At 33.0% G+C, this 21,765-nt stretch overlaps 2 protein-coding genes across 4 annotated transcripts; one reads left to right on the top strand and one right to left on the bottom strand.

Moving 5' to 3' along the window:
• LOC18609982 (protein BASIC PENTACYSTEINE2) lies at positions 432 to 2,726 on the bottom strand. 3 transcript variants are annotated; one of them, XM_007045372.2, is made up of 3 exons: positions 2,593 to 2,712; positions 2,035 to 2,063; positions 432 to 1,678 (listed from the first exon to the last, which is right to left on the bottom strand). In XM_007045372.2, exon 3 carries the CDS (start codon positions 1,672 to 1,674, stop codon positions 826 to 828), a length of 849 nt encoding a protein of 282 aa, XP_007045434.2. In that variant the 5' UTR covers positions 1,675 to 1,678; positions 2,035 to 2,063; positions 2,593 to 2,712; the 3' UTR covers positions 432 to 825. The 3 variants fall into 3 exon arrangements, with proteins under 3 accessions (XP_007045434.2, XP_007045435.2, XP_007045436.2); XM_007045373.2 differs by having other exon boundaries at positions 2,035 to 2,125; positions 2,593 to 2,710; XM_007045374.2 differs by lacking the exon at positions 2,035 to 2,063 and having other exon boundaries at positions 2,593 to 2,726.
• LOC18609980 (protein SHOOT GRAVITROPISM 5) lies at positions 17,480 to 20,287 on the top strand. Its single transcript, XM_007045370.2, has 3 exons — positions 17,480 to 18,007; positions 18,127 to 18,526; positions 19,278 to 20,287. The coding sequence occupies exons 1-3, from the start codon at positions 17,896 to 17,898 to the stop codon at positions 20,029 to 20,031; spliced, it is 1,266 nt and encodes a 421-aa protein (XP_007045432.2). The 5' UTR covers positions 17,480 to 17,895; the 3' UTR covers positions 20,032 to 20,287.

The following is a 21,765-nucleotide window of genomic DNA, read 5'->3' as shown; positions in this document are numbered from 1 at the left end:
TAACCAACATATCAAATACTATTGACTTTTAAAAAGGTTTTTAACATAAATGCAGAACAGCCAGGCCTTATCCTATCAACTAGAACAAGTAGAAAGTCTGATTCTAGAATCTATGCACTAGAGAACATGATTCAGCATAGATATAATCCATGGTTAACAAACTTTCATCTTTGACATAACATGTATCAGAATGCAGCAGTTCAATCAACTTATATTTAATAAAGGGGACAAGACTATGAATTTTAGACCTCAGTCTGTGTTCTCCTAGTATACATTTAAACCCAACCCCAAACCTCCATCACTGCCTCCCCCACATCCCCCCCACTCTTTCCTTTTCTCCAAAAAAATATTAAAGGATTGCACAAAACAGATTCATTCACACAACTAGGCAAAAAAAAAAAAAACCATTAGATCAAAATAACTGCTTAATAATCATTCAAAAGTTTATGCAAATAAATGCAATAAACAAAATGTCATTGATGTCAGTTAAAAGATTGCCAGGAAAAGCAGCATTCAACTGCCAGTCTATAATAACAGTTTGCCGAGTGGATGAAAGGAGATTATCCAACAGGATCCAACAAATAAAAACTCATCCACAACTTAAAGTTGGTGACCAGAACAAACAGATGTTCTTAAAGCACAAGCATAAATGAAAAACTAAGAAGTTCCAAAGAACCAAGATGTTCGAAAGTTAAAACATTATCATGACTGTAAAAATTCATGAACTACAAGGCATCAAAGATCTCCGAAGAAGGCCACAGAATATATACAGGTGAAGCAGACCATAAGCGATGGAGTTCCACTATCATTACCACCAATTTGAATCTACCTGATAGTGACAAACTTGTTGGTACCATGTCTGGCCCAATGAGTCCTCAAATCAATTGGGTTATTGAAGTTATAATTTTCAGCTGCAAGTTTCTCCAAGACCTTCTTGAATGCCCCCTGACTCATTTTCCGCCCAGCTATCCTTGCACCACGCCTTTTGGTGCTCATTGGCAAAGGATACATGGATACATTTGTGGTGCAACAAGCAGATTGCCAACCACCACAGCCCCATCGATAACATTGCTGAGGGCTTCCAGTGCATGAGCAAACTGGAATTGGAATGCCTGAAATATCCATGTCATAGCCATTTATTTTAATATCCATACTCTTCTTTGCAGGCTTCACACGTTGAACAGTAGAATTACTATTATCCTTTGGCTTCCTAGGCTTTTTGGCCTTTGGTGTCTTTGGGGCAGCGCCACCCTGCCTTTTCTTCAATGGAACACCTTCCTTGTTAACTGATTGCTCCTCAACTCTACCCACCACCCTCTCATTTCTTGATGACGGATCAGGTGGTGGCTGCAATATTGGCAATGAATGAGCTGCCGAAGTCTCAGGAAGAATGCCATAATTAGGAGCAGTGGCTGGTAACATGTTGAAAAACTTTTCTCTCTGGCTAATCCAACTATCCCTAACATAATTCATGGGGATAGGTGCCTCTGAAACAACACAGTCCCGTGGGTGAAAGGCAGCATTGGGAGTAACCATGAGATTAGGATCACGCCCAGGAATGAAAGACTTGGTGTCCCGCTCAGCCATGCTAGACATGAGCTGCAGACCAAGATGCCCCTTAAAGGATGGCTCATAGTAGCCCCAATTACGCATGTTCAACGCATCGTCATCCATGAAGCTACATGTAGTCAACAACAGAACAGAATGATCAAAATTTTACCATAATTTGAATTATCCCATTAATGCCATTCAAATCCTGCTTAACATTCCCATAGAATAACCCAAAAAGACCATAAAATGGAAAGAAAACCAAAAAACCAAACATTCAAACAAAAACTATGGCCTCAAATACGAAATTTGAGGCATTTACATGAATCAAGAGCAAAGCCAGATCCAATCACATACAAACCCAGAGAGAGATCAGTAAAAAACAACATTAAAAATGCACAGAATGCCAAAGAATATGTTTGATTCCTAGAAACCAAAAGGGCAACAAAATATGGTACATTTCTAACTACAAGCGAAAAAACCCACCTCCAATGAGCAAGATGTCAATTGACAGCCTTTACATTTCCGCAGATCCAAGATATGCAAACCAAAGATCCCAATCCACAGTAAATAAAAACTATAGCCGAAACGGAAAAATCTAAGATTCCAAGCAACAGAAATGGAAATCTAAAGATACGCAACAGCAAAATGGAAACTTTCAGATTCAAACTAATTTCTAATTCCCCACATTTTCCCAATACCCAAACTTTGCATGCATCAAAACCCATAATCAGATCTACTAAATATAGCTAAAAAAACGACAAAAACAAAAACTTCAATAAAAAGTTTGGGTTTTTATTGCTGTTTTGGGGCTTTCAAATTGGAAACTTAATAAAATCCTAGATCTCCTTCTCAATTTCACCTTCAAAGCTCAAACAAACAAAATAAATAAATAAAAATATATATGAAAGGTTTAATAGTACAACAAAGGAGTAAGGACCCATATATTCAAAATTCTTAGAAAGAGAAAGCAAAGAGAGAGAAAGAGAAAGAGGAAAAAAAAAAGAAAAGAGAGATGGAAGTGAGAGGAGAGAGAAAACTTACTTGGGGGTGTAAACGACTCTTTAGGGTTTTGCCCTTTCTGGAGAGAGAAAGAGAGAGAGAGAGAGGAGAGAGAAACCTGAGAGAAAAGAGAGAGGAGAGAGAAGAAGAAAAAAAACCTATGAAAGAGAAAGAGAAAGAGAAAGAGATGAGAGAGGAGAGAGAAAAGAAAGCCAAAAAATAAGAAAGAGAGAGAGAGAGGATGAGAAAGACCTAAAAATGTGTATCTATCAAAGGGGAGTTTATTTATATGGGACTTCCACTTTAAAAAAAAATAAATTAAAATTTAATTTAAAGATCCTAAAAAAGGAGAAATAACTACATACATCTATCCATCATATGTAATGTTGTTGGGTGGTGTAGGACATATGGCCATGTGACAACAAAAAGATTAATTCTTATCCTCTATTCTTTCTTTTCTTTTCTTTTCTTTTTCCTTTCTCTACTTAACTTTCTTTATTCTATTCTTTTTTTTGTGCTTTTATTTTCACATAAAAAGTTTTTAAAAAAATAACATGTCTTAACTTCTTAGCTCCTCTCTCTCTCTCTCTCTCTCTTTCTTTTTATTTCTTTTTTAATTCTTCTTTTAACATTAGTGTCTCTCTATCTATGGCCTTTTGTTTTTCATCCTTATATATATGTGGACAAATATGGGATTTTATGTCAATGAACACCAAAACTAGTCAATGAGACATCTCTTTTCATATCTTTTCCCTTTTCTTCTTTCTTTTGTCATATGGAGCTTAGGTGAGACAAGGCCAATCAATTTTCTTTTCAAATATTACCAATTCCTGATAAATCAAATTAAATTAGTTAAAAATTTTAACTAAAAATAGTGTCTATTCACCAACCCAAATCGATATTAGAGAAGGATAAAAGTTTCATCATAATTTTAGTTAAAAGACTCATTAAAAAATATTAAAATTTGATAAAATATTTTCTAAATTTTGGATGTGTGTAATCTATTATTTAGTGCAATTGTTTTATCAGTTTTGATTTTTAATCTGAATTTGAATTTTCGTAAGCATAAACTTTACAAACTTTACCAAAATCTTGCTAGTTTGATATATGTCAATTTATTATGGTATTGATTATCCATTAACATTCATTTTTGCTAAGATAAATTGAATAATATATTTTAGGATTTGAGATGACCATTGTAAGAATCTTTTGCCCTAAACAAAAAGGTTAAGAAGTGGATAAAGTAGCCTGAAATTTGTAACGAACATTCTAAATAAAGTAAATAAATAATTCTATAGGTTTAAGTTGTTTCTAATTTTCGAATGTATGCCACCTTTGCATTAATTTAATTTCTTGAAAACAAAAATAAATTTTCAATCATTTAAATAGTTTCCAAAGCATCTATAAGTTGCATGAGAAAAATGAAAGAAAATGAAAAATATATCAAATACTATATTCAAGCTTTTTAATTATGTTTTATTTATTTTATTAAAATTTCAATTAAATTAATAAAAAGAATAGACATAAAGTCTTTCACGGCTTAAACAGTAAAAAAGCTCCCAAACTATAGTCATTTTTTCGACTAAATCCCTAATCTTTTCTTGTACACAAATGAGTACTGTAGTATTGATTTGTGCCTAAACAAGTCCTTAATACACAAATGAGTCTTTAATTTTTTATTCATATCCAAACAAATCCTTAATCCTAATAGAAAACCCAATTTTAATTGATTTGATAATATAATTACATGACAACTAATGTGATTTTTTCTTTTTCTTATTCTTATTTATCCTCGAAACAACATAGTTGTAACTTTTAAGAAAGCTATAAGAGGTAACGATTATAGCTTTTAATAGGTAACGATTGTGGTTTTTAGATTTTAGATTTCATTGCAGAACCTGCAAGTCTTCACATCATTAAGTTATGTTATGAGTTAATATTAAGTTTGATGATGGATAATTTTTTGTTAAGATTAAAGATTTGTTTGGTCATAAATTAAAAATTAAAAACTTAATTAAATAAAATAAAAAATTATATACTTAATTGAAGAAATAATCATAGTTCAATAGTTTTTAACTATTTAAGTCATTCTTCTATGTAATATCTTCATCTCATATATAATTATATTTTTTTACTTCTCAATTTTTTTTCTCAAAACCATAATGTATAATACATATTCGTATGCAACTGGCAAAAAAATGAGTGATACTTTTCACAATTAAGATTTCATCCTCTATTATAAATAGAGATGTTTACAAATCGAGTTATCATTGCAACTTGTAGACTTGACTTGGGATGGCCATGAATGAATATGATTTTTATGATCAAGATATTATTATATTAATAAATATTTATTTTTATTTAAGTTTTCATTTTTAAATACATTTAAAATATGAAAATATTAATATAAAGTATTAATATTTTAATGATAAATATAATTTAAATGGACAAGCCAAGTCCATATATAATTTTTAAAGGTGTCAACGTGCTTATCTTGATCTATAGACACCTCTAATGATAAGTATTACAAAACGTATTTCCAGCAACTTTTATGCACACTTTTATTTGCAAAATGTAGTTTACAAGCAGAGATAAGGCAAATAAAAAGAACATAAAAGAGTAATTTAGAATGAAAAAAATTTCTTTGGTAAGAAAATAAAAAAGAAAATGTTAAACTCAAATGAAAAATATGTAAGTACATATATCTAATAGAAGCAAAAAGTAAAAGGTACATGAATTTTCAAACTTTGTAATCCTAATTGCTTACATAGGACCCTAATAAAAATTAAAAATTTTTCTTGAAAAAATATCTAATAGAAGTTACAAATATTGTAAAATTAAAAGGCTAATGGAAGATAAAAGAAGAAATTAAAAGTACATTTACGTAGACAATTGATTTTGTCGGTAAAACATAACAATTGACTTTTTAAATCGCGTATTCTTCTATTAATATAGAAAAAAAAATGTTTAAACAAATAATTAATTTCAAAATACTTATTTGATTAACCAAAAAAGGTAACTCTTAATTTTTAATTTAATTGTGTATTCTACTTTAATCTTGATATTTTTCATAAAAGTCTCACATTAGTAAATATTTAAGTATATTTTGATACCACTTATCACGAGACACATTTGCAATCCAAAATTCACATATGATAATTGAAGTAACATCCTTATTTATAAATATAAACTCACCTCATCTCTTCTTGATGTGGAAATTTGTCATATCTGTCAACCTTCAAGCTTGATAATTATGACAAGATTAGGATAAAAAATGAGAAGTATAAACCTAATATTCTTACTAAAATGACTATAAGTCGACATTGGCCACATTGGGGAAGGGGATAATTATATATATCAATTTTTTTCTTGTTTCTTTTTCTTTCTTTCACCCAATAAAGATTAGATTTACTGCCACTTCTATACTTGGGTTCTCATCATCATCAAGGATTAAACTTGCATTGCACTCCTATAATTTTATGCCTTTGTTCGTCCTTCCAGGGTATCTCCTAAAATAGGACAAAATTATATTGAAGAAAAAGACAGATCACTGATTATGAACCAAGATAAATATGAAAGTTTCTTATGAAACGTGTCAGCTTCTCATGAACAAACCGTTTGCATCAAATTGAGATTTTTTTATTTAAAAACAGAAATTTGCTTGATTTTTTTATTTAAAAACAGAAATTTGCTTTTCTCCTACATTTTTTCTTCTTCTTTCTTTCTGTTTCTTTTTTCCTTCTCTGAATTGTGGCCTTGGTATGGGCCAGATTGAGAGAAGCCCAACCAAGGGAAAAGCTACAAAGGGCTAACACTCGGTGCCTGTCAATGACTCAATACTCACAATGAATAGGGTGAGTGTGTGTTCTTTATTTATTGAGGAAATGAACTGTCTAGTGTTTTGTCACTTGGGTATGACCCGGTTTGCTGGATCTGTCCCGTCCAATGAAATTTGGGTCTGAACTCTGACCCAATTAACCAGTTCATCTATGGGCCTGACCTTTTTTATTTTGCATACTTATTTTGCTTTATTATTGTATATTTTATTACACATGAATGAATATTTATATATGCACAACATAATTCGCTAGGGGACACCATAACCCTTAAGAATCTAAAACATTAATTCAGAATTTTTCGATTTCAAACTTAAGAAAGGAGGTAAGATTTATGAAGCAGAAGAGAGCTATGAATAGCTTTGTATAACCCAAAGTTTTGAATATAATGTAGTACTGAATAGTAAGATAGGTCGACACAAACAGATGTATAAAATCCAGTAAATCAAGGGTTGAACATGGAATAGAAAATATAATTATGTTCCAAAATGAAGTACATAAATAAATAAAAATAAGATAAAGAAACAGTCGGATTAAAGTATCACGAACGTAAAAATGGTAAACCGATAACCATGCGACAACAATGAGCTAGTGCTTTTTATTTTTCTTCTTTAGGCCAAGTAACGAACCCATTTAAAGCTTCCACATGGACCGCAACAGTAGTCTATGGACCATGTATAATTTCCCCATACAATTTTAATGGATGTTTAGGCCCACAGATATTCAAAGATGGGTTATGAATTCAAAACTTTGGCCCTTTCTAGACCCAAATTTGAATTTATTTTCTAAAGATCATTTATAGCTTGAATTATTTGATACCGTCTCTGTGTGTTTTCTTATAAAGAGCTAATATTTTCTTTCCCTCTTTCTAGTAGGTTGGGTTTTGCCCGTGAGGAAGCTCCTAGCTTTTGATCTAATGAGTGGAGCTTCTCCCATTCCCTGAATCCATAAAAAGCAAAGCAAGCAAAGTCTTTTAGAGTATCAGGCTTATCAATTCTAGTGAAGTTATTGATAAGAATTGAAGTTTCACTAAAATTAATAAATGTGAGACGAATCAGGTGCTTCTTCGAAGGAAGATGAGGCAAAAGACACGTCATACATACATACATATTTTAGCTAAGAAAGGTACGAAAATAAAAGTCCTCTGAACCGCCAGGTACGGGAGAATACGATTAATGCCTGTTGACAAGTTCACGTGGTTTTAGTTTTCTGGTGTTGAGAAAGAAAGAATGAAAGATGATGGAGCCCTTTCCCATGGATTTCAGTGATGGAAAATGAGAATATGTATATTGATGCAAATGAGCCATATGGACTCATTCTGATCATAGAAAACTACTCTTTTTTCTTTTTTTTTTTTCCAATGAGAAAAGTAAACAGATTGCCTGGTGTGGCCACTAGAAGTTGCATGAAAAGTTTGTAAAACTGCAGGGAAGGAAATTTCCTTGAAACTCAACTTGATTAAGACATTAATTCCCAAATATACTACAGGTTGACGATAGGCTAAATAAAATTTTCTGTTTCGCTACCATCAGAGTCGATAGATGACAACCTAACTACCCGTTCAACTCCAAGTTTACATTAATACATGGACTCCATCAGGGTTGGAGGACTTGAAAGCAAGCATTGGGGCAGAAACTTCCAGGTTCTTAAAGTTCAGTGCACGTTATTACTTGTTTGAAGTTGCATATGCCCATGGATAAATTGCAGATTAATACTTGGAATGGAAGCTTTTTTCATTTTTTCTCTTGGGATTCGTCCCTTGAAAGTTCTACACCACCGAATGAATCTTTTTCGCATTCAGAATTTAGCTATTGGCAACAACTAACTCCGGTGAATGAAGGCTGACTCTTGACAATGTACAGACGTAAGAAAAGGGGTTGGATTCTCTATCCAATTGGTCTGAATTTAAAGACTTGGTGATTTGGACAGAGCTTATTCTCGTATCAATTCTTCAAGTGAATTCATATATTACCTAATTAATGAGTTAATTATGGAGAAAATCCTAACAAGCAAGATGCAGACAGCAGATTTGATTACAAAGAATCATCGATATTTGAGTCCGGGTTCTGATTCCATCCAATTTAAAATATCTGCTAAAAACTGTTTCAAAAATTTCCCCTGTTTAATGTCTTATCATATCTATAACAAAATCATATACTTATTTGTGCTAATCTGTTATCTTGGTTTATCTTGGTTGGACGGATATGGAAGAAAAGATTTATGCAAGAAACCTTCTTGTCTGGTCCTCCTTACCTATAGCCCTGATTGATGCCATTAGGCAAGTTAATTTTGTGAAGAAACATTTTTCCTCAATGTTAAAGGATCTTCCATGAAAAGGAAAAAAGGTAGGCAATTAAGCAATATGATTAAGAACATCTAATTCAAGTATTTCTTATGAAGTAAAAACTTGTTCATTCTTGATTTTACTTTTGTTGTTGTTCTAACATTCTCTTTGATGAATTTCTTGGTCATGCTGAGCTGCTGGTGATGTCAGGGGGTTGCTCAGGCACCCCTTCAAAGGGAGTTAACCATTTAATTTTGCATGCTATTGTTATTCTTTTCTTTACCATCAATCAAAGGAAAGGACTAACACGTTGGACTCGTTGCCCTCAATTATTAGTGGTTAGAGTCCCTTTCATTAATAATGCCTTCAGCAACACACAGACCTCTCATCAGCACCAGTTCCCATAATCTTTCCTCCTTTCATCTCTTCTGAAAAAAAATTGTAGAAAAACCAAAGAAACTATTCGGTGTAGCTGCTCCAGCTTCTATTCCTGACAGTTGGCATAACAACAATCGGGCATCCTGAGCTACACAAAGTTTTGATTCTGGCTTCCAGCTTTCAATTTGTTAACAACAAATGGCAGAGTGTACATTGTTTAACGTAATTACACAAGACTAAAAATTTTCAAACAACCTATGAATTGAAGCTTCCAAGTTCCAAGGCTACATTTAATCTCTAATACAGCTCAACAGGCTTTTGCATCTTAACTCTAAAAGGTCGAAGGTATACAGCAAGCTTTTCTGATATTGCTTTCATATGACCGACTCATGAAATGAATCACAGTGGGGTCAAATCCATGGACTTCTCGAGACATGAATTGACCTAACGACCACCATACTGGCCACCATTCTTAAGATTTTGTCTTGAGATTTTTAAATTTGTTTGGTTATATCATTCATCGCAGCATACTTCCCGCAAGGTAAAGACAAATGCATAGCGACAAGGAAACCAAACAATTTTTAAAAAATTCATATAAAATATGGTAGCCATAATAAATGAAATGTATATTTTTTTGACTATATATTTCAGAAAAATGAATATACATTTATCACAAAGAAAATAACTAGTCGAAAATGTTATTAGGTTTTTCTTTCTTTTTTGCCATATCTGGGGATACATCATTCATGCTGTATTTAAGCATGACAAGTATATAGTCCATGCAGTAGGGACTTTAATTCGCATCAAATCAAACTTTCACCCAGAACTTTTCTGTTCTTCTAGGAGAATGAAAGAAGAACATGGCGACCAAGCCTTAGGCTGTCGGCAAATCGTTCCGACTTAAGCTGATGGAACAGGATTTTCATAAGATTGGATTTGGTACTTAACAACCCCCCCTTTGTAATTGGGTCTGGCGTAGGCCATTAATTGGGCTTCTCTTTCTACCGTTCATGGCTAGCAAGCCTGAATTTCCTACTCTTTCCTTGTGTCCTATAAATCTCTTAGCTTGGTGACCTGATTATCAAAGTAAAGAACTATCATTGCTAGAATAGCAACTGGGTGGCATTGGTAATGAATTGCAAAAATTTCTGGATTCAAATTCAAATGCCGTTGATGTTAAAAATCTGTCATGATCGTCCATGATGGTGTTCAATCAAAAGACTTGTAAGACAGAAACAGCTCCAAAAGTTCTGTTGACCATCAAATTAGTATATTCTAAGAGAATAGAGAGATCACTTCTACCCATCACAAACAACTCTTGGTTCCAATACCCTCTCTATGTACAGACAAAATGTTATAGTAAGTAAATTCCAGGATTGCCGCATCAATGGAATATGAATCCGATAAAATAAAGGCCATAGTTTATCTACTATTCTAATATACAGGGAGGACATGAGTCCAGTGAGAATTGTTGGGGAAGGAACGATAATGTAGGTCCTGTTGAAGGGGGAGTAACCTACCGAGGGCAGGAAGCCACAGGAGGGATTCTTTTGGCTCTTGGGGAAGGCAGTGAGGTCTCGCTGCCGTATTGTCTGCAATGACGGTGGACATGTGTCTCAACGTAAAGCCATACATTTTGAGGCGTACGGAACTTTACATTTCCTGTAAATCGTAGAAGCACTCAAAAAACTGTACCCTTTTCTTTTTTCTGGATTACATGTGGACCAACCAACATCCAAATATCTGCATTTTGTACAGCCTACGGTAAAAAATATGGTCCCGTCCTTTCCTTTTTTTCCTTAGTTATGTTATATATAGATGGACAAAAAAAATGGTCGTACCCTCACAAGTTACAGCAGGTTTACAGTTGAGGCTGAAAGCTCAATCCGTGAAGGAGGGAGGGGGTAAAGAAAAAATTTTGAAGGGGGTAATGAGATTGACTGGGCGATTAAAGGAGAGCACCTTGGAGAAGGGGACATTGTAATTGTTGTGATAAAACAGGAATGGTGAGAAGGGGGGGTAGGGTAAGGAACTGGCGTGTATTTTGGTAATGTTACTGTTAAATTAGGCCCTGAATGTAGGTATATTTGTCTCTGAGATGGGCCAAACTTTTGAGGAGTACTTTATTGACTTTCTGGGAACTGAGTTAAGTCCCTAACAATTTTGTCTTACTTTATTTTTACTTTTTCTTGCTTTAGTTTTTGCACATCTACTTTATTTATCTTTTTATCCTTTTGGGTAACTTTTTTCCTATGTATTCTGATTATTACCCAAGGCACGTTTGCTTTTCAGACCCTGACAGTACCCACCAAACAGCATGTCAGCCTCACCTCTCTCTCTCCCCCCTCGCTCTATCTCTTTTCTATTTCTTCCTTTCCCTCTCTCTCACACTCACAAAAATCCCAAGAAAACAAAAATGAAAGTTCCATGAAGGGGTGAAAGAAACAAACAAATCTTCTCTATGCCTTAAAAGTGGGCTAAAGGGTGTCTGAAGGGAGATGATAACGTGCCATGGGATCCTGGATTCTACTTTATATTTTGTGATTTTTCGGTTTCAGTGTCTCTTATAGTAGATGCCAATTCTTTGGATACCAACAAAACTAAACCAGACAAAGGCCTCAGGTTTCAGTGCAATAACAAGGGGCCATTTCCTGCTCATCCTCATCATGAAATTATTGAAGGCCATGTATACCTCTTTTGGATTATGCATTGCATTGAATACTTCTTGTTTGGTAGCTTGCAATTCAAGCGAAAAGGAAAGGAGAAGAGATTTGTTAGTCAATCTCAAGTCTAATCTACTACGTAATAATTTCTAATATAAAGCAATTCAAAAAACATTTAAAGTACTATTTCCACAACATAAATTGTATGTGTATGCTGACACAGTATTGTTTGTAGCATACGAATCTAATGTATATATATATATGTTTCTATCAATACAAGTAATTACATATATATATATATATGCTTATTTATGTAATTTGAATTTTACTAATTCAGAGTTTCCTTGGGCATTAAACTAAATAATTATCTTCTATTTCATAAATTTCATTATTTTGCATTTAAATTTGCATATGAATCTTTTAAATTGAAATAAAAAATTTTAATTCTTGCGACGTCTTTTTAAAAGAAAAATAATTCACGTATGTACAAACAAACATCATTCATATGCTTGGAATCCACAATTTTGCAATTAAATTTTACAAATATGGGTACTGATACGTATATAATTCGTGTGCTCGGACCAAGAAAAATTATAGAAAATCTGTTTCTCGTGCAACATTTAAGGCTGGATTGCTGAAAATTGTGGGCAAAAAGTGAAGTTGGTTGTGGTGCTTTAAGGGGAAATGGACGGGGTTTGGAAAGCTAAAGTTGAAGGTCCTTTGAAAGCAAGTAAAAAAGACTTTTAGGGCAAAGTCAACAAAAGGAAAGCATGGTTTCTGCGAGGGGTTTTACTTGGATTAGTTTAAGAAAAGATGATTAGATTTGGAATCCAGGACACTTGGGGAAGATGATTGCCTTTGCCTCTTGTTTGCTTTTTGGTGGATGCAGCATGTGTCGAGAATCAATCTTCCATCATCTTCCCATTCTTTCCAACTCAACAAACAAGTGTAAGCATCTCTACTTTCTTTTTCCTTCTTCTTTTGTGTTTGATTCATTATTAAACTCTTCCTGTTTCTATATTAATTCTTTCTCTTTCTTTGTGGCACCTGCGTCCTCTCCCAATGTGCCAATGTCTCCCTCCCCCTCCACCATTGTTTCTGCTACGACTAATAGTTTTTCTTTAACTTTTTCAAGCATTATTATTTCATTCACCACGGAATATTAGCTCACTCATTCCCATTCCCACCCCCCAACGAAAGATAAACAATATGTACTCTTCAGGCAGAATTTTGTGGTTCCATAACATTAATGGTTAACATTTAACGAGTTCATCAAAATTTTCATTTCAATATTTAAATTATTATTTCTTTTAAATTAGGATGCAATTTATTCAATTCTACTCGTTTAAAGATAAAAGTTAATCATTGCCGTTAGAGAGATTAAGGGACACAAATTTATATTTGTTCTAAAGGTTATCTCGGTCCAATGTTACAATTGTTTGTCAAATTAGAGATAATTACTAAATCTTATCGTCAATTTATATATATATATATATAAAATAAAAAATAATTCATCCTTATTTAAAAAAATAAATTCACTCTTGAAATGAAAATTTTAATAAACGTTGAATTTTAAAATGAGCATTTATCATACAACTTAGAATGACAAAAAAGTTGTAATTAAACTAGAATTCAAAGAATTTTATTTGTATAAATAGTAATTTTGGATCACATAGAATTTCAAATAGAAATATAAAATCACAAATATATACATATATATATATATATATAATATGTGAGATTCACTTTGGGATTGTATTTATGAAGTCGCAAACCCTTGATTAATGGCTATGTAATTAATCTACCGTTTTTAATTATTTACGCTGTACGATACAGCTTTTCATGATAAAAGGTCCAAGAGAGAGAGAGAAAGTCATTGAACTTTGTTTATGAAGTTGTACCCAAAAATCAGTAATTGTCTTACAAAGTATTGAAGCAGTGAATGAACTAAAGTATGGAACTCAATATTACAATTAAAAAAAATATCAATTGAAATAATTACATAACATTATTGTCATTGAATACAAATTTTGACATCACATTTCCTCTGAAACGAATGAAGAATAGAGGCATAATATTTTTAAAAAATCTTAAACTATTTAAAAAATTTTAAATAAATTTTTATATTTTTATTTTGAGTAAAATAAGTTTTTATGATTAATGATTGATTTAATCAAAATATCATTTATCATTTTATATCGCATGATGCTGATGTGATATGTTAATATATCATAATTGAGGATGATGTAATATGTTAATATATTATAATTGATTATGACATGATATGCTAATTTGATATTATAATTAAACCATGTGGTGTTTTTCATTATTCACATTAACGTCATGTGGATATAAATTGATAAGTGATATTTTGATTAATGATAATTAGCTAATCATTAGTTATAAGAGTTTATTTGACTTAAAATAAAAATCTAAAAATATGATTGAATGCAATAAAAGAATAAATATTTATTTAAATTTTTATATGTATATGTATATGTATATATATGTGTATATGTATATGTATATGTATATATATCCTACTCACAGCCACAGCCATCTTTAATTGCCCATGAGAGATTACTGTCCTTGAAAGTACATACTAAATAAAAATTTTATATTTGAAAATTTAGGTAATTTACATGGTATTTGTTTTAAAGATTTTAAAACTTTTAAGCTTTTTTCTTTACTTTTTCTGAAGAAAAGTTTTTTTTAGCTCTGTTTTTTTCTTTTTGCTGTTAGTGGTTGGCAGCTTGTGATTTACAGATATTGAGAACTATAGAGTAATAGTTTATAAAATATAATTCTTTGATTAAAATAGATATATAATGAAATATACAAGAACAAAAAGATTTTAAAAAGTAAGGAAAAGAAAAAGGCATCAGAAAACATTTATATTATTAATAATATTTAAAAATGTGGCTTTCAAAAAAATTTAAAAAGTTAATATTATTTTTTGACATAATATTTAAAAAAAATCCCTAAACTATTCAATAAAATTCAACTAAACTTTTATTCTTTTATTGTATTCAATTAAACCATGATATATTTATTTGAGTTAAATAAATCATTATAACTAATGATTGATTAATTGTTGTTAATAAAAATATCACGTGATATGTCAGAATGAATGATAACATGATATATTGATATGACATGATAATATAATCATGTGTCATTTTCACTTTTTATGTCAACGTTATGTAGATATAAAATTATAAGAGGAATTTAGATTAATGATAATTAGTTAACTATTAATTATAAGGATCTATTTGATCCAAAATAAAAATATTAAAACTTGATTTAAAGTAATAAAAAATAAAAATTTATTTAAATTTCTTTTAATTATTAAAGAATTTTTTCAAATATTGTGTCTATCTTTTCTATATATAAAGATTTTGAACTATACAATGGGACATAAGTCTCTCCTCCTTTCACTTGTATTAAAATTTGAATTCAAAAAACCTCCGAGCCAGAATATTAAGTTTGCAGAGAAAAAAAAGTTTCTATTAAATTATAATGATGGCAAAATATGAGATCTCACCGGGCAGAAAAAGGCAATCATGTGAAGTTGTAAATAGGGATTATTTGCAAGTGATAATAATTTTAATAATTTTATATTTTTGTTAAAGATCGGCAGGTAGATAATCCAGTCCTTTTCAGGAGAAATATCTGCGTCACACCGACGGGCAATGGTTGAAAATGGTGAGCAGTACAATGTCTGATTTAATCTATTGTAAGATATCTTCAATGTGAGGTTCGTACAATTTCTATGGTCACACTTCTTGTGGATGTTAAAGAAAAAAGTAATGATACTGGAGTGGCCCAATGGCACGTATATATATCTATGCTAGTTCTGGTTCTTATATCAAATAAAAGGAAATTATGGTATTTGAGCATTTAGTTCATTGATTGGTATAAAATTTTTTACTTAAAGAACATTATTTTTCTTTCAATGAAAAACAAAACAAAAAAAAAATCATAAAAATAATTGATTATGATTTCATTTATTATTTTCACATATTGCTATCCGTATTGCTGCTTTAAGCTAGTAAAAAACCTAGCTTTAAGCAAGCCTGGTGATAATAATTAGGGAAATTTATATTGACATACATATGCATGCATAAGTAATTATTGTCACACTGCCTACATATTATGGTTTGATTTTATATGTATTGATGTTTTCGTGGTTGGTTTCACTTACATATATCGTGTAAATTGAAGAGGTGGTAAATCAAATATCACATTCATCCCAACTAATAAAACAATCATAATTTAATTGTTTAAATAGAAAACTAGATGCTAACAAACTTGATCATAAAATCATAGAGGGACAGGGTGGAGGACCTTAATTAGGAGTTAGGACTCATGTAAACCCCTTTGCATATACATAGCTCATCTCGTCTTATACAGTGTTATTAATTTCTTTTGTTTTCTACCCCTATGTGTAAAAAAAAAAAAATCTATATGGCAAAGACGAACAATTGCCAAGAAAGAAAGATTAATAAAGTCTGGAAGTAGTAATTTGTTCACGTACTTCAAATCCATCAAACCAAAAAGATTGGAACCATCCATTGTTCCATATTCTGACATGGAGGAATCGAGGTTCTTTCAAGCAAAGAGAGAATGCTAATGGATTGGTCAAATGTCACCCACTTCCGAAACCCCTACACAAAATACACAAACTAAACTGTAAATTGTCTAGGCTCCATTTACCATAAATATGTTGATCATACAAGGAACTTTCCGTATAATTCCAAGCATAACTATAGTTTTACTCGAGTAAGTATCCAGGTTTATCATTATACTATGATTTAATATTAAATTTTGGTCGCTTTTTTTTTTTAAAATTTATCATTATAAATATTTCCATTGGATTGAATTTCATTATTGTACTTTTATTTTAGAAAAAATAGGAATAATATTTTTTTAATTTCTAGATAAATCTACTGTATTTGTAACAAACTAATGTTGCTCAAAAAAAAAAAGAAAAGAAAAAATAACTAATGGGATGGAGCTTTAAGTACAGATGCCACAATAAATTTTGAAAGTCATTAGCTGGATGATATGATAGTAACTTTCTGCCAACTAGAATTATTAGGATTCCAATCTTTATTTTTCTTTATTGAAGAAAGGAGTTATAATGAGGAAAGGGCAAGTGTTAACTGCAAATTTGAAAGTTGGGGGAGGGCGGCAGTGTTCGGCTTGAATCATGAAGGGCAGACAAAAATTCAGGAGAAAAAAGAAAAAAAAGAAAGTAAAATCTCTTCCAGAAATGATTACAGCCTCCTTGAAAGTGACTAATCCTGCTTCCTTCACCTTTAGAAAAGCTGCCTGGAGGAAAAACAGTAATCAGGTTTTAGTTGGCTGTCATTTACATTACAGTTTTGCTAATTACTAAATCCAAACAAATAATCCATTTTTACCCCAGAGTTAACTCATCACAACCTTCTTTTTCATCAAGGGAAAGGGAGGAGTGTAAGAGAAAAGGTCACGTGAGGAAGGGGGTGAGGTCACGTGGAAGAGAGGTATGGCCTGCTGCATATATATATATATATATATTCATGCAAATTACTGTGTGATATGAATAATGACTGTTTGTTTTCTTGTGGGGGGGATGTTTTTTTGTTTCTGTCCAAATGCCTGTGTTTATGTGTGTGTGGGCTCGAAGTCTCGACCATTTGTGATTGGGTCAGCTCTTTTCTCTATCTTTTTTTTTTTTTTTAATTTCTCTCTCTCTCTCATTCTCTCAAAGAATACTGTAGAGTGAGCTTTATAAGCTAGACTCGCCTCAACCTTACCTGCTCAAGGTGGGGGTCAATGAAACAACAAGACCAAGAAAAAAAGCTCAAGGGAGCCCAAGAGCAGAAATAAAGAGAAAAGCTAAAAAAAAAAAGCCTTAAAGCTTAAAGAAAGCTGATAGCAGAAAGCAATAGCTTTTCTTCTTCATGTTCCCCCCTCCCTACCTTTCTCTCTCTAAGCAAACCTTCCTTTCTATCTTTCTCTCTCTGCCCATTTTCCTCTTGTGTTATCAGTAAAGCTGAATTCCCACCTCGCACTATTCCAACTCCACCACCTGTACAGCTAAAGATTGATTGATTTGTTTTTCACTTCAACTCACACACAGACGCACCACCAACAACAATCTCCAACATATAGTCTACCGAGAAACACCAATAACAATATGTTGGACAACACTCCTACTTCTGCCCTTCCATCTTCCTCCTCTGATCCTCTCACTCCCTTGGAAAATGGGGCCACCCAGAAAAGAAAAAGAAAGCCAGCAGGCACCCCAGGTTAACTGAAGCTATTTACAAATATAATACCCTATTATTATTCATCATGTTGTTTTTTTCCCTTCCTCTTAATTCAATTGACTTCTGATATACATATATTTTTACGTTTGTCAATACAGATCCGGATGCGGAGGTGGTGTCTTTATCTCCAAAAACGCTGCTCGAATCAGACAGATATGTTTGTGAGATCTGCAACCAGGGATTTCAAAGAGACCAGAACCTTCAAATGCATAGGAGAAGGCACAAGGTGCCTTGGAAGTTGCTGAAAAGGGAAACGCAAGAGGTGAAGAAGAGGGTATTTGTTTGCCCTGAGCCAAGCTGCTTGCACCATGACCCTTGCCATGCCCTGGGAGATCTGGTTGGCATAAAGAAACATTTCAGGAGGAAGCATAGCAATCAGAAACAGTGGGTTTGCGAGAAGTGCTCTAAAGGATATGCTGTTCAGTCTGATTACAAGGCTCATCTCAAGACTTGTGGCACAAGAGGCCATTCTTGTGACTGTGGCCGTGTTTTTTCCAGGTCAGTTTTCCCTTGTTTGAAACCTCAAGCAACTACTCTTTCTTAAAATTTTCTTTTCTCTTTGTTTTCGATTAGATTTTCAATAACAATCCACACGTTTTTCTTTCTTTTTCTTTTTATCGTATGTAATTATGATTGCTTTACTTTTTTCATTCAAACCCTAAAAATACCCACAAAAGTTATCCTAAAGAGAAAAACCCCGTAACCTTGATTTTTGTAAGTTTCACACTGATAAGTATTCGCTTGTTCTTGTTGGGTTTCTCACAATCCTCTTTCCCAAAACTAAACAAAACGAAATTATTCAAAATCCAAGAATGATTTCCTCTACAGTACAAAATGACCTCATGTTTCCATTTGCTTGTGATCTAGGCTTAGCCAATAAAAATTTAAGGGCAGTGCGTTTTCCTATTCCCGATAACAGGTTTTTTGTTTGGCCTAATGTAAACCCAATTACCCGTAACGCAAAACAGTCATTGCACACACAGAAGACCTCAGACCCCAGTTCATTTTTTTTGTAATTTAATATTGTAAACCTAGTCACATAATCCATACTATAGATACTTAAATCAATTTTATATTGCTTTGTTCCTTGCTAACCCTACATAAACATGACTTGATTGCTTCCTTGACTTAGTTTGTATCCTCCAACATGATTATTAAAAACACCAGGAACAATCCAAATCCTCATCTAACATAATCTAATAGTATTATCTCTTTTTTTGAATCATTCTTTTGGTCTTTGTCGTTTCAGGGTGGAGAGTTTCATTGAGCACCAAGATGCTTGCACTGTTCGGCGAGTTCAACCTGAATTGCAGGCGCTGCAGCCTGCCTGCTCCTCTCGAACGGCTTCAAGTACTAGTCCATCAAGCGATGCCAACTTTAGCATAGGCCCGTTGCCTGGGTTGCCGTTGCCAAAATCAATTGAGCCTATTTTCTTGTACAGTCATGCGTCTACTTTTGACCACCAGCACCAACTGCAACACAATCTTGAACTTCAGCTTCTACCATCATCAAGCACTCACTCGTCGCGTAATTCAGATGAGAATTACGCGACTCGTTTGAAGTTATCAATAGGATCAAGTGACTGCGGTGAAAAGAGAGAAGCAAACAAGCTTAGTTTGGATACATGTAGAGAAAAAAGTGCCAGTGAAACGGCATTGGAAGCTACAAGGTTGAAAGAGTTTGCTAGTGAGCAGCTAAAGTTGGCTATGGCCGAGAAGGCCTACGCTGAAAAGGCTAGACAAGAAGCAAAGAGGCAGATAGAGATGGCTGAGCTTGAGTTTGCTAGTGCTAAGAGGATAAGGCAACAAGCGCAAGGTGAACTCGAAAAGGCTCAAGTTCTGAAAGATCAGGCGACAAAGAAGATAAGTACTACTATCATGCAGATCACTTGTCAAGCTTGCAAGCATCAATTCCAAACATCGACAGCTGCGGTTCCAGCTGATGAGACCTCACTCGCTATGAGTTACATGTCCTCAGCCACAACAGAAGGGGAAGGAGAGTGACGGCAAGTTGATCAAGCAATGAAAATGATCAATCCTTAGCCCTTAAATCTCTTTGTTTTTGATCTGCATGTTTCGTTTTTCTTTGCTATGTCAAGTAGTTCTGACCAATATCATGGCTTTGGTTAAAAAAAAAGAAAAAAAAAGGTATCTGTAAGCAGTTTTTGAATTGATTTAGTATATCTTCATTTGTTTAATTGAACGTAGATGATGCAATTTAATGGTATGCAGTGAAGTGCAATATGCCAATATCTATATACATGAGATTCTGAGATGATTAATCATAATGCGTTGGGATGCCATGTGAATGTTTTAAACATCCCTGTACTCGAATTTTTATCTCCGGAGTTGGCAGGAAAGAAGAAAAGGATCCCCACTGATTTTATTGCGTGAAGTTGTGGAAAGGAGGAGCTATTTTTTCAGGTTTTCGGCTGCTAATTAATTCCTTCCAATAATCGGGAGAGTAGATTATCCTTTAGATTATAGGCCCCGAAAGAATATATTATACATCACTAGCCTACCTATTACTTATGCTGAATAATCCTATGTTAGGCTTGCCACTTTAAAACCCCAGGTAGGAGTAGTAACTCCATGAATTGAATACTGTTCTGCCCTTTTGGTCTGTGACCGTTAGTTGAAATGTAATTACATTCTTTTCTTTTTGATGGGTTTTTCCATATGCTTCTTCAATAAAAAAAAAAAAAAAGAGTAATCATGACAAAAAAAAAAAAAAAACCAGAAAGACAGGCTCCCAAAAATTGTAAGTTTATAACAAAGGGTGTTGGATATTATCATTGTTCCATCTTTTATTTTTCCCTAATTTAGCCAGTTGATGTTGCTTTCATTTATGCCGTAAGCATTAAAATAATGAGAACAGAAAAAGAAAGGAAAAGGAGCTCAAAAAATGGCTGTTAGATTTAAGCATCTGTATTTTGAAAGGTAATGCATGCTAAGTTAAGAAAGGACCCTGTCTTAATGAAGTATAAATGAATGGACACATGGATTATGAAGCTCCTCTCTTGTAGTTGTAGGGATTATTACATTTCTTGGGACCATTTTAGCTAGAAAATAGGAAGAACCATTCAAAGATGCTGCCCATAGATTCAACCCAAATTCAATGTTAGAGAGAAAAGAAGTGGTATGTAAGTGTGGGGGGAGTCGAGAGAGAGAGAGAGGAGGAAGGAAAAGGAATGTCATTTTCATTGCATTTGTGTCCTTTTAAATGCTTATAAAAACACCATGTTTTTCAGTGCCACAGTTGAAATGGTTATAGGCAGGCAATAGTCCTTCTCAAACATAAACAACACACACAATCACATAAAAACACACACTCTCTCTCACACTTTATCAGAATCAGATGAGGTTGCAGAGCCAGCAGCTAGCAGAGGGACACAGTGCCTTTTTCATTAAATTCTAGAGCAAAAAAAATAAATGACTACCAGTTGAAGAACTCCTATTTCTTTTTCTCTCTTGTTTTTTTTCCCTTTTTCTCTTCTTTTGCTTCTACTATAATACACTAAAATATGAAAAGAAGAAAAAGACTAAATAAAACAACAAAAGGACTATCTATCAGTTTGATTTTTCTTTCACAAGTTCAACCAAAGCAAAGGTGAAAGACAGAGTGAAGGTGCACCAAAAAGGGTTTCCATTTCTCTCTTTCCTTTTCTTTGCTTTCCTTTCTTTCTTTTTTTTTTTTTGTTTTTGTTTTTGGTTTTGGTTTGGCAGTCTTGGGACCAC

The sequence above is a fragment of the Theobroma cacao genome, chromosome 2 (assembly GCF_000208745.1).
Source record: "Theobroma cacao cultivar B97-61/B2 chromosome 2, Criollo_cocoa_genome_V2, whole genome shotgun sequence".
NCBI classification, from domain to species: domain Eukaryota; kingdom Viridiplantae; phylum Streptophyta; class Magnoliopsida; order Malvales; family Malvaceae; genus Theobroma; species Theobroma cacao.
The sequence above is the reverse complement of the archived record's forward strand: the minus strand, read 5'-3'. Positions and strand labels throughout refer to the sequence as shown.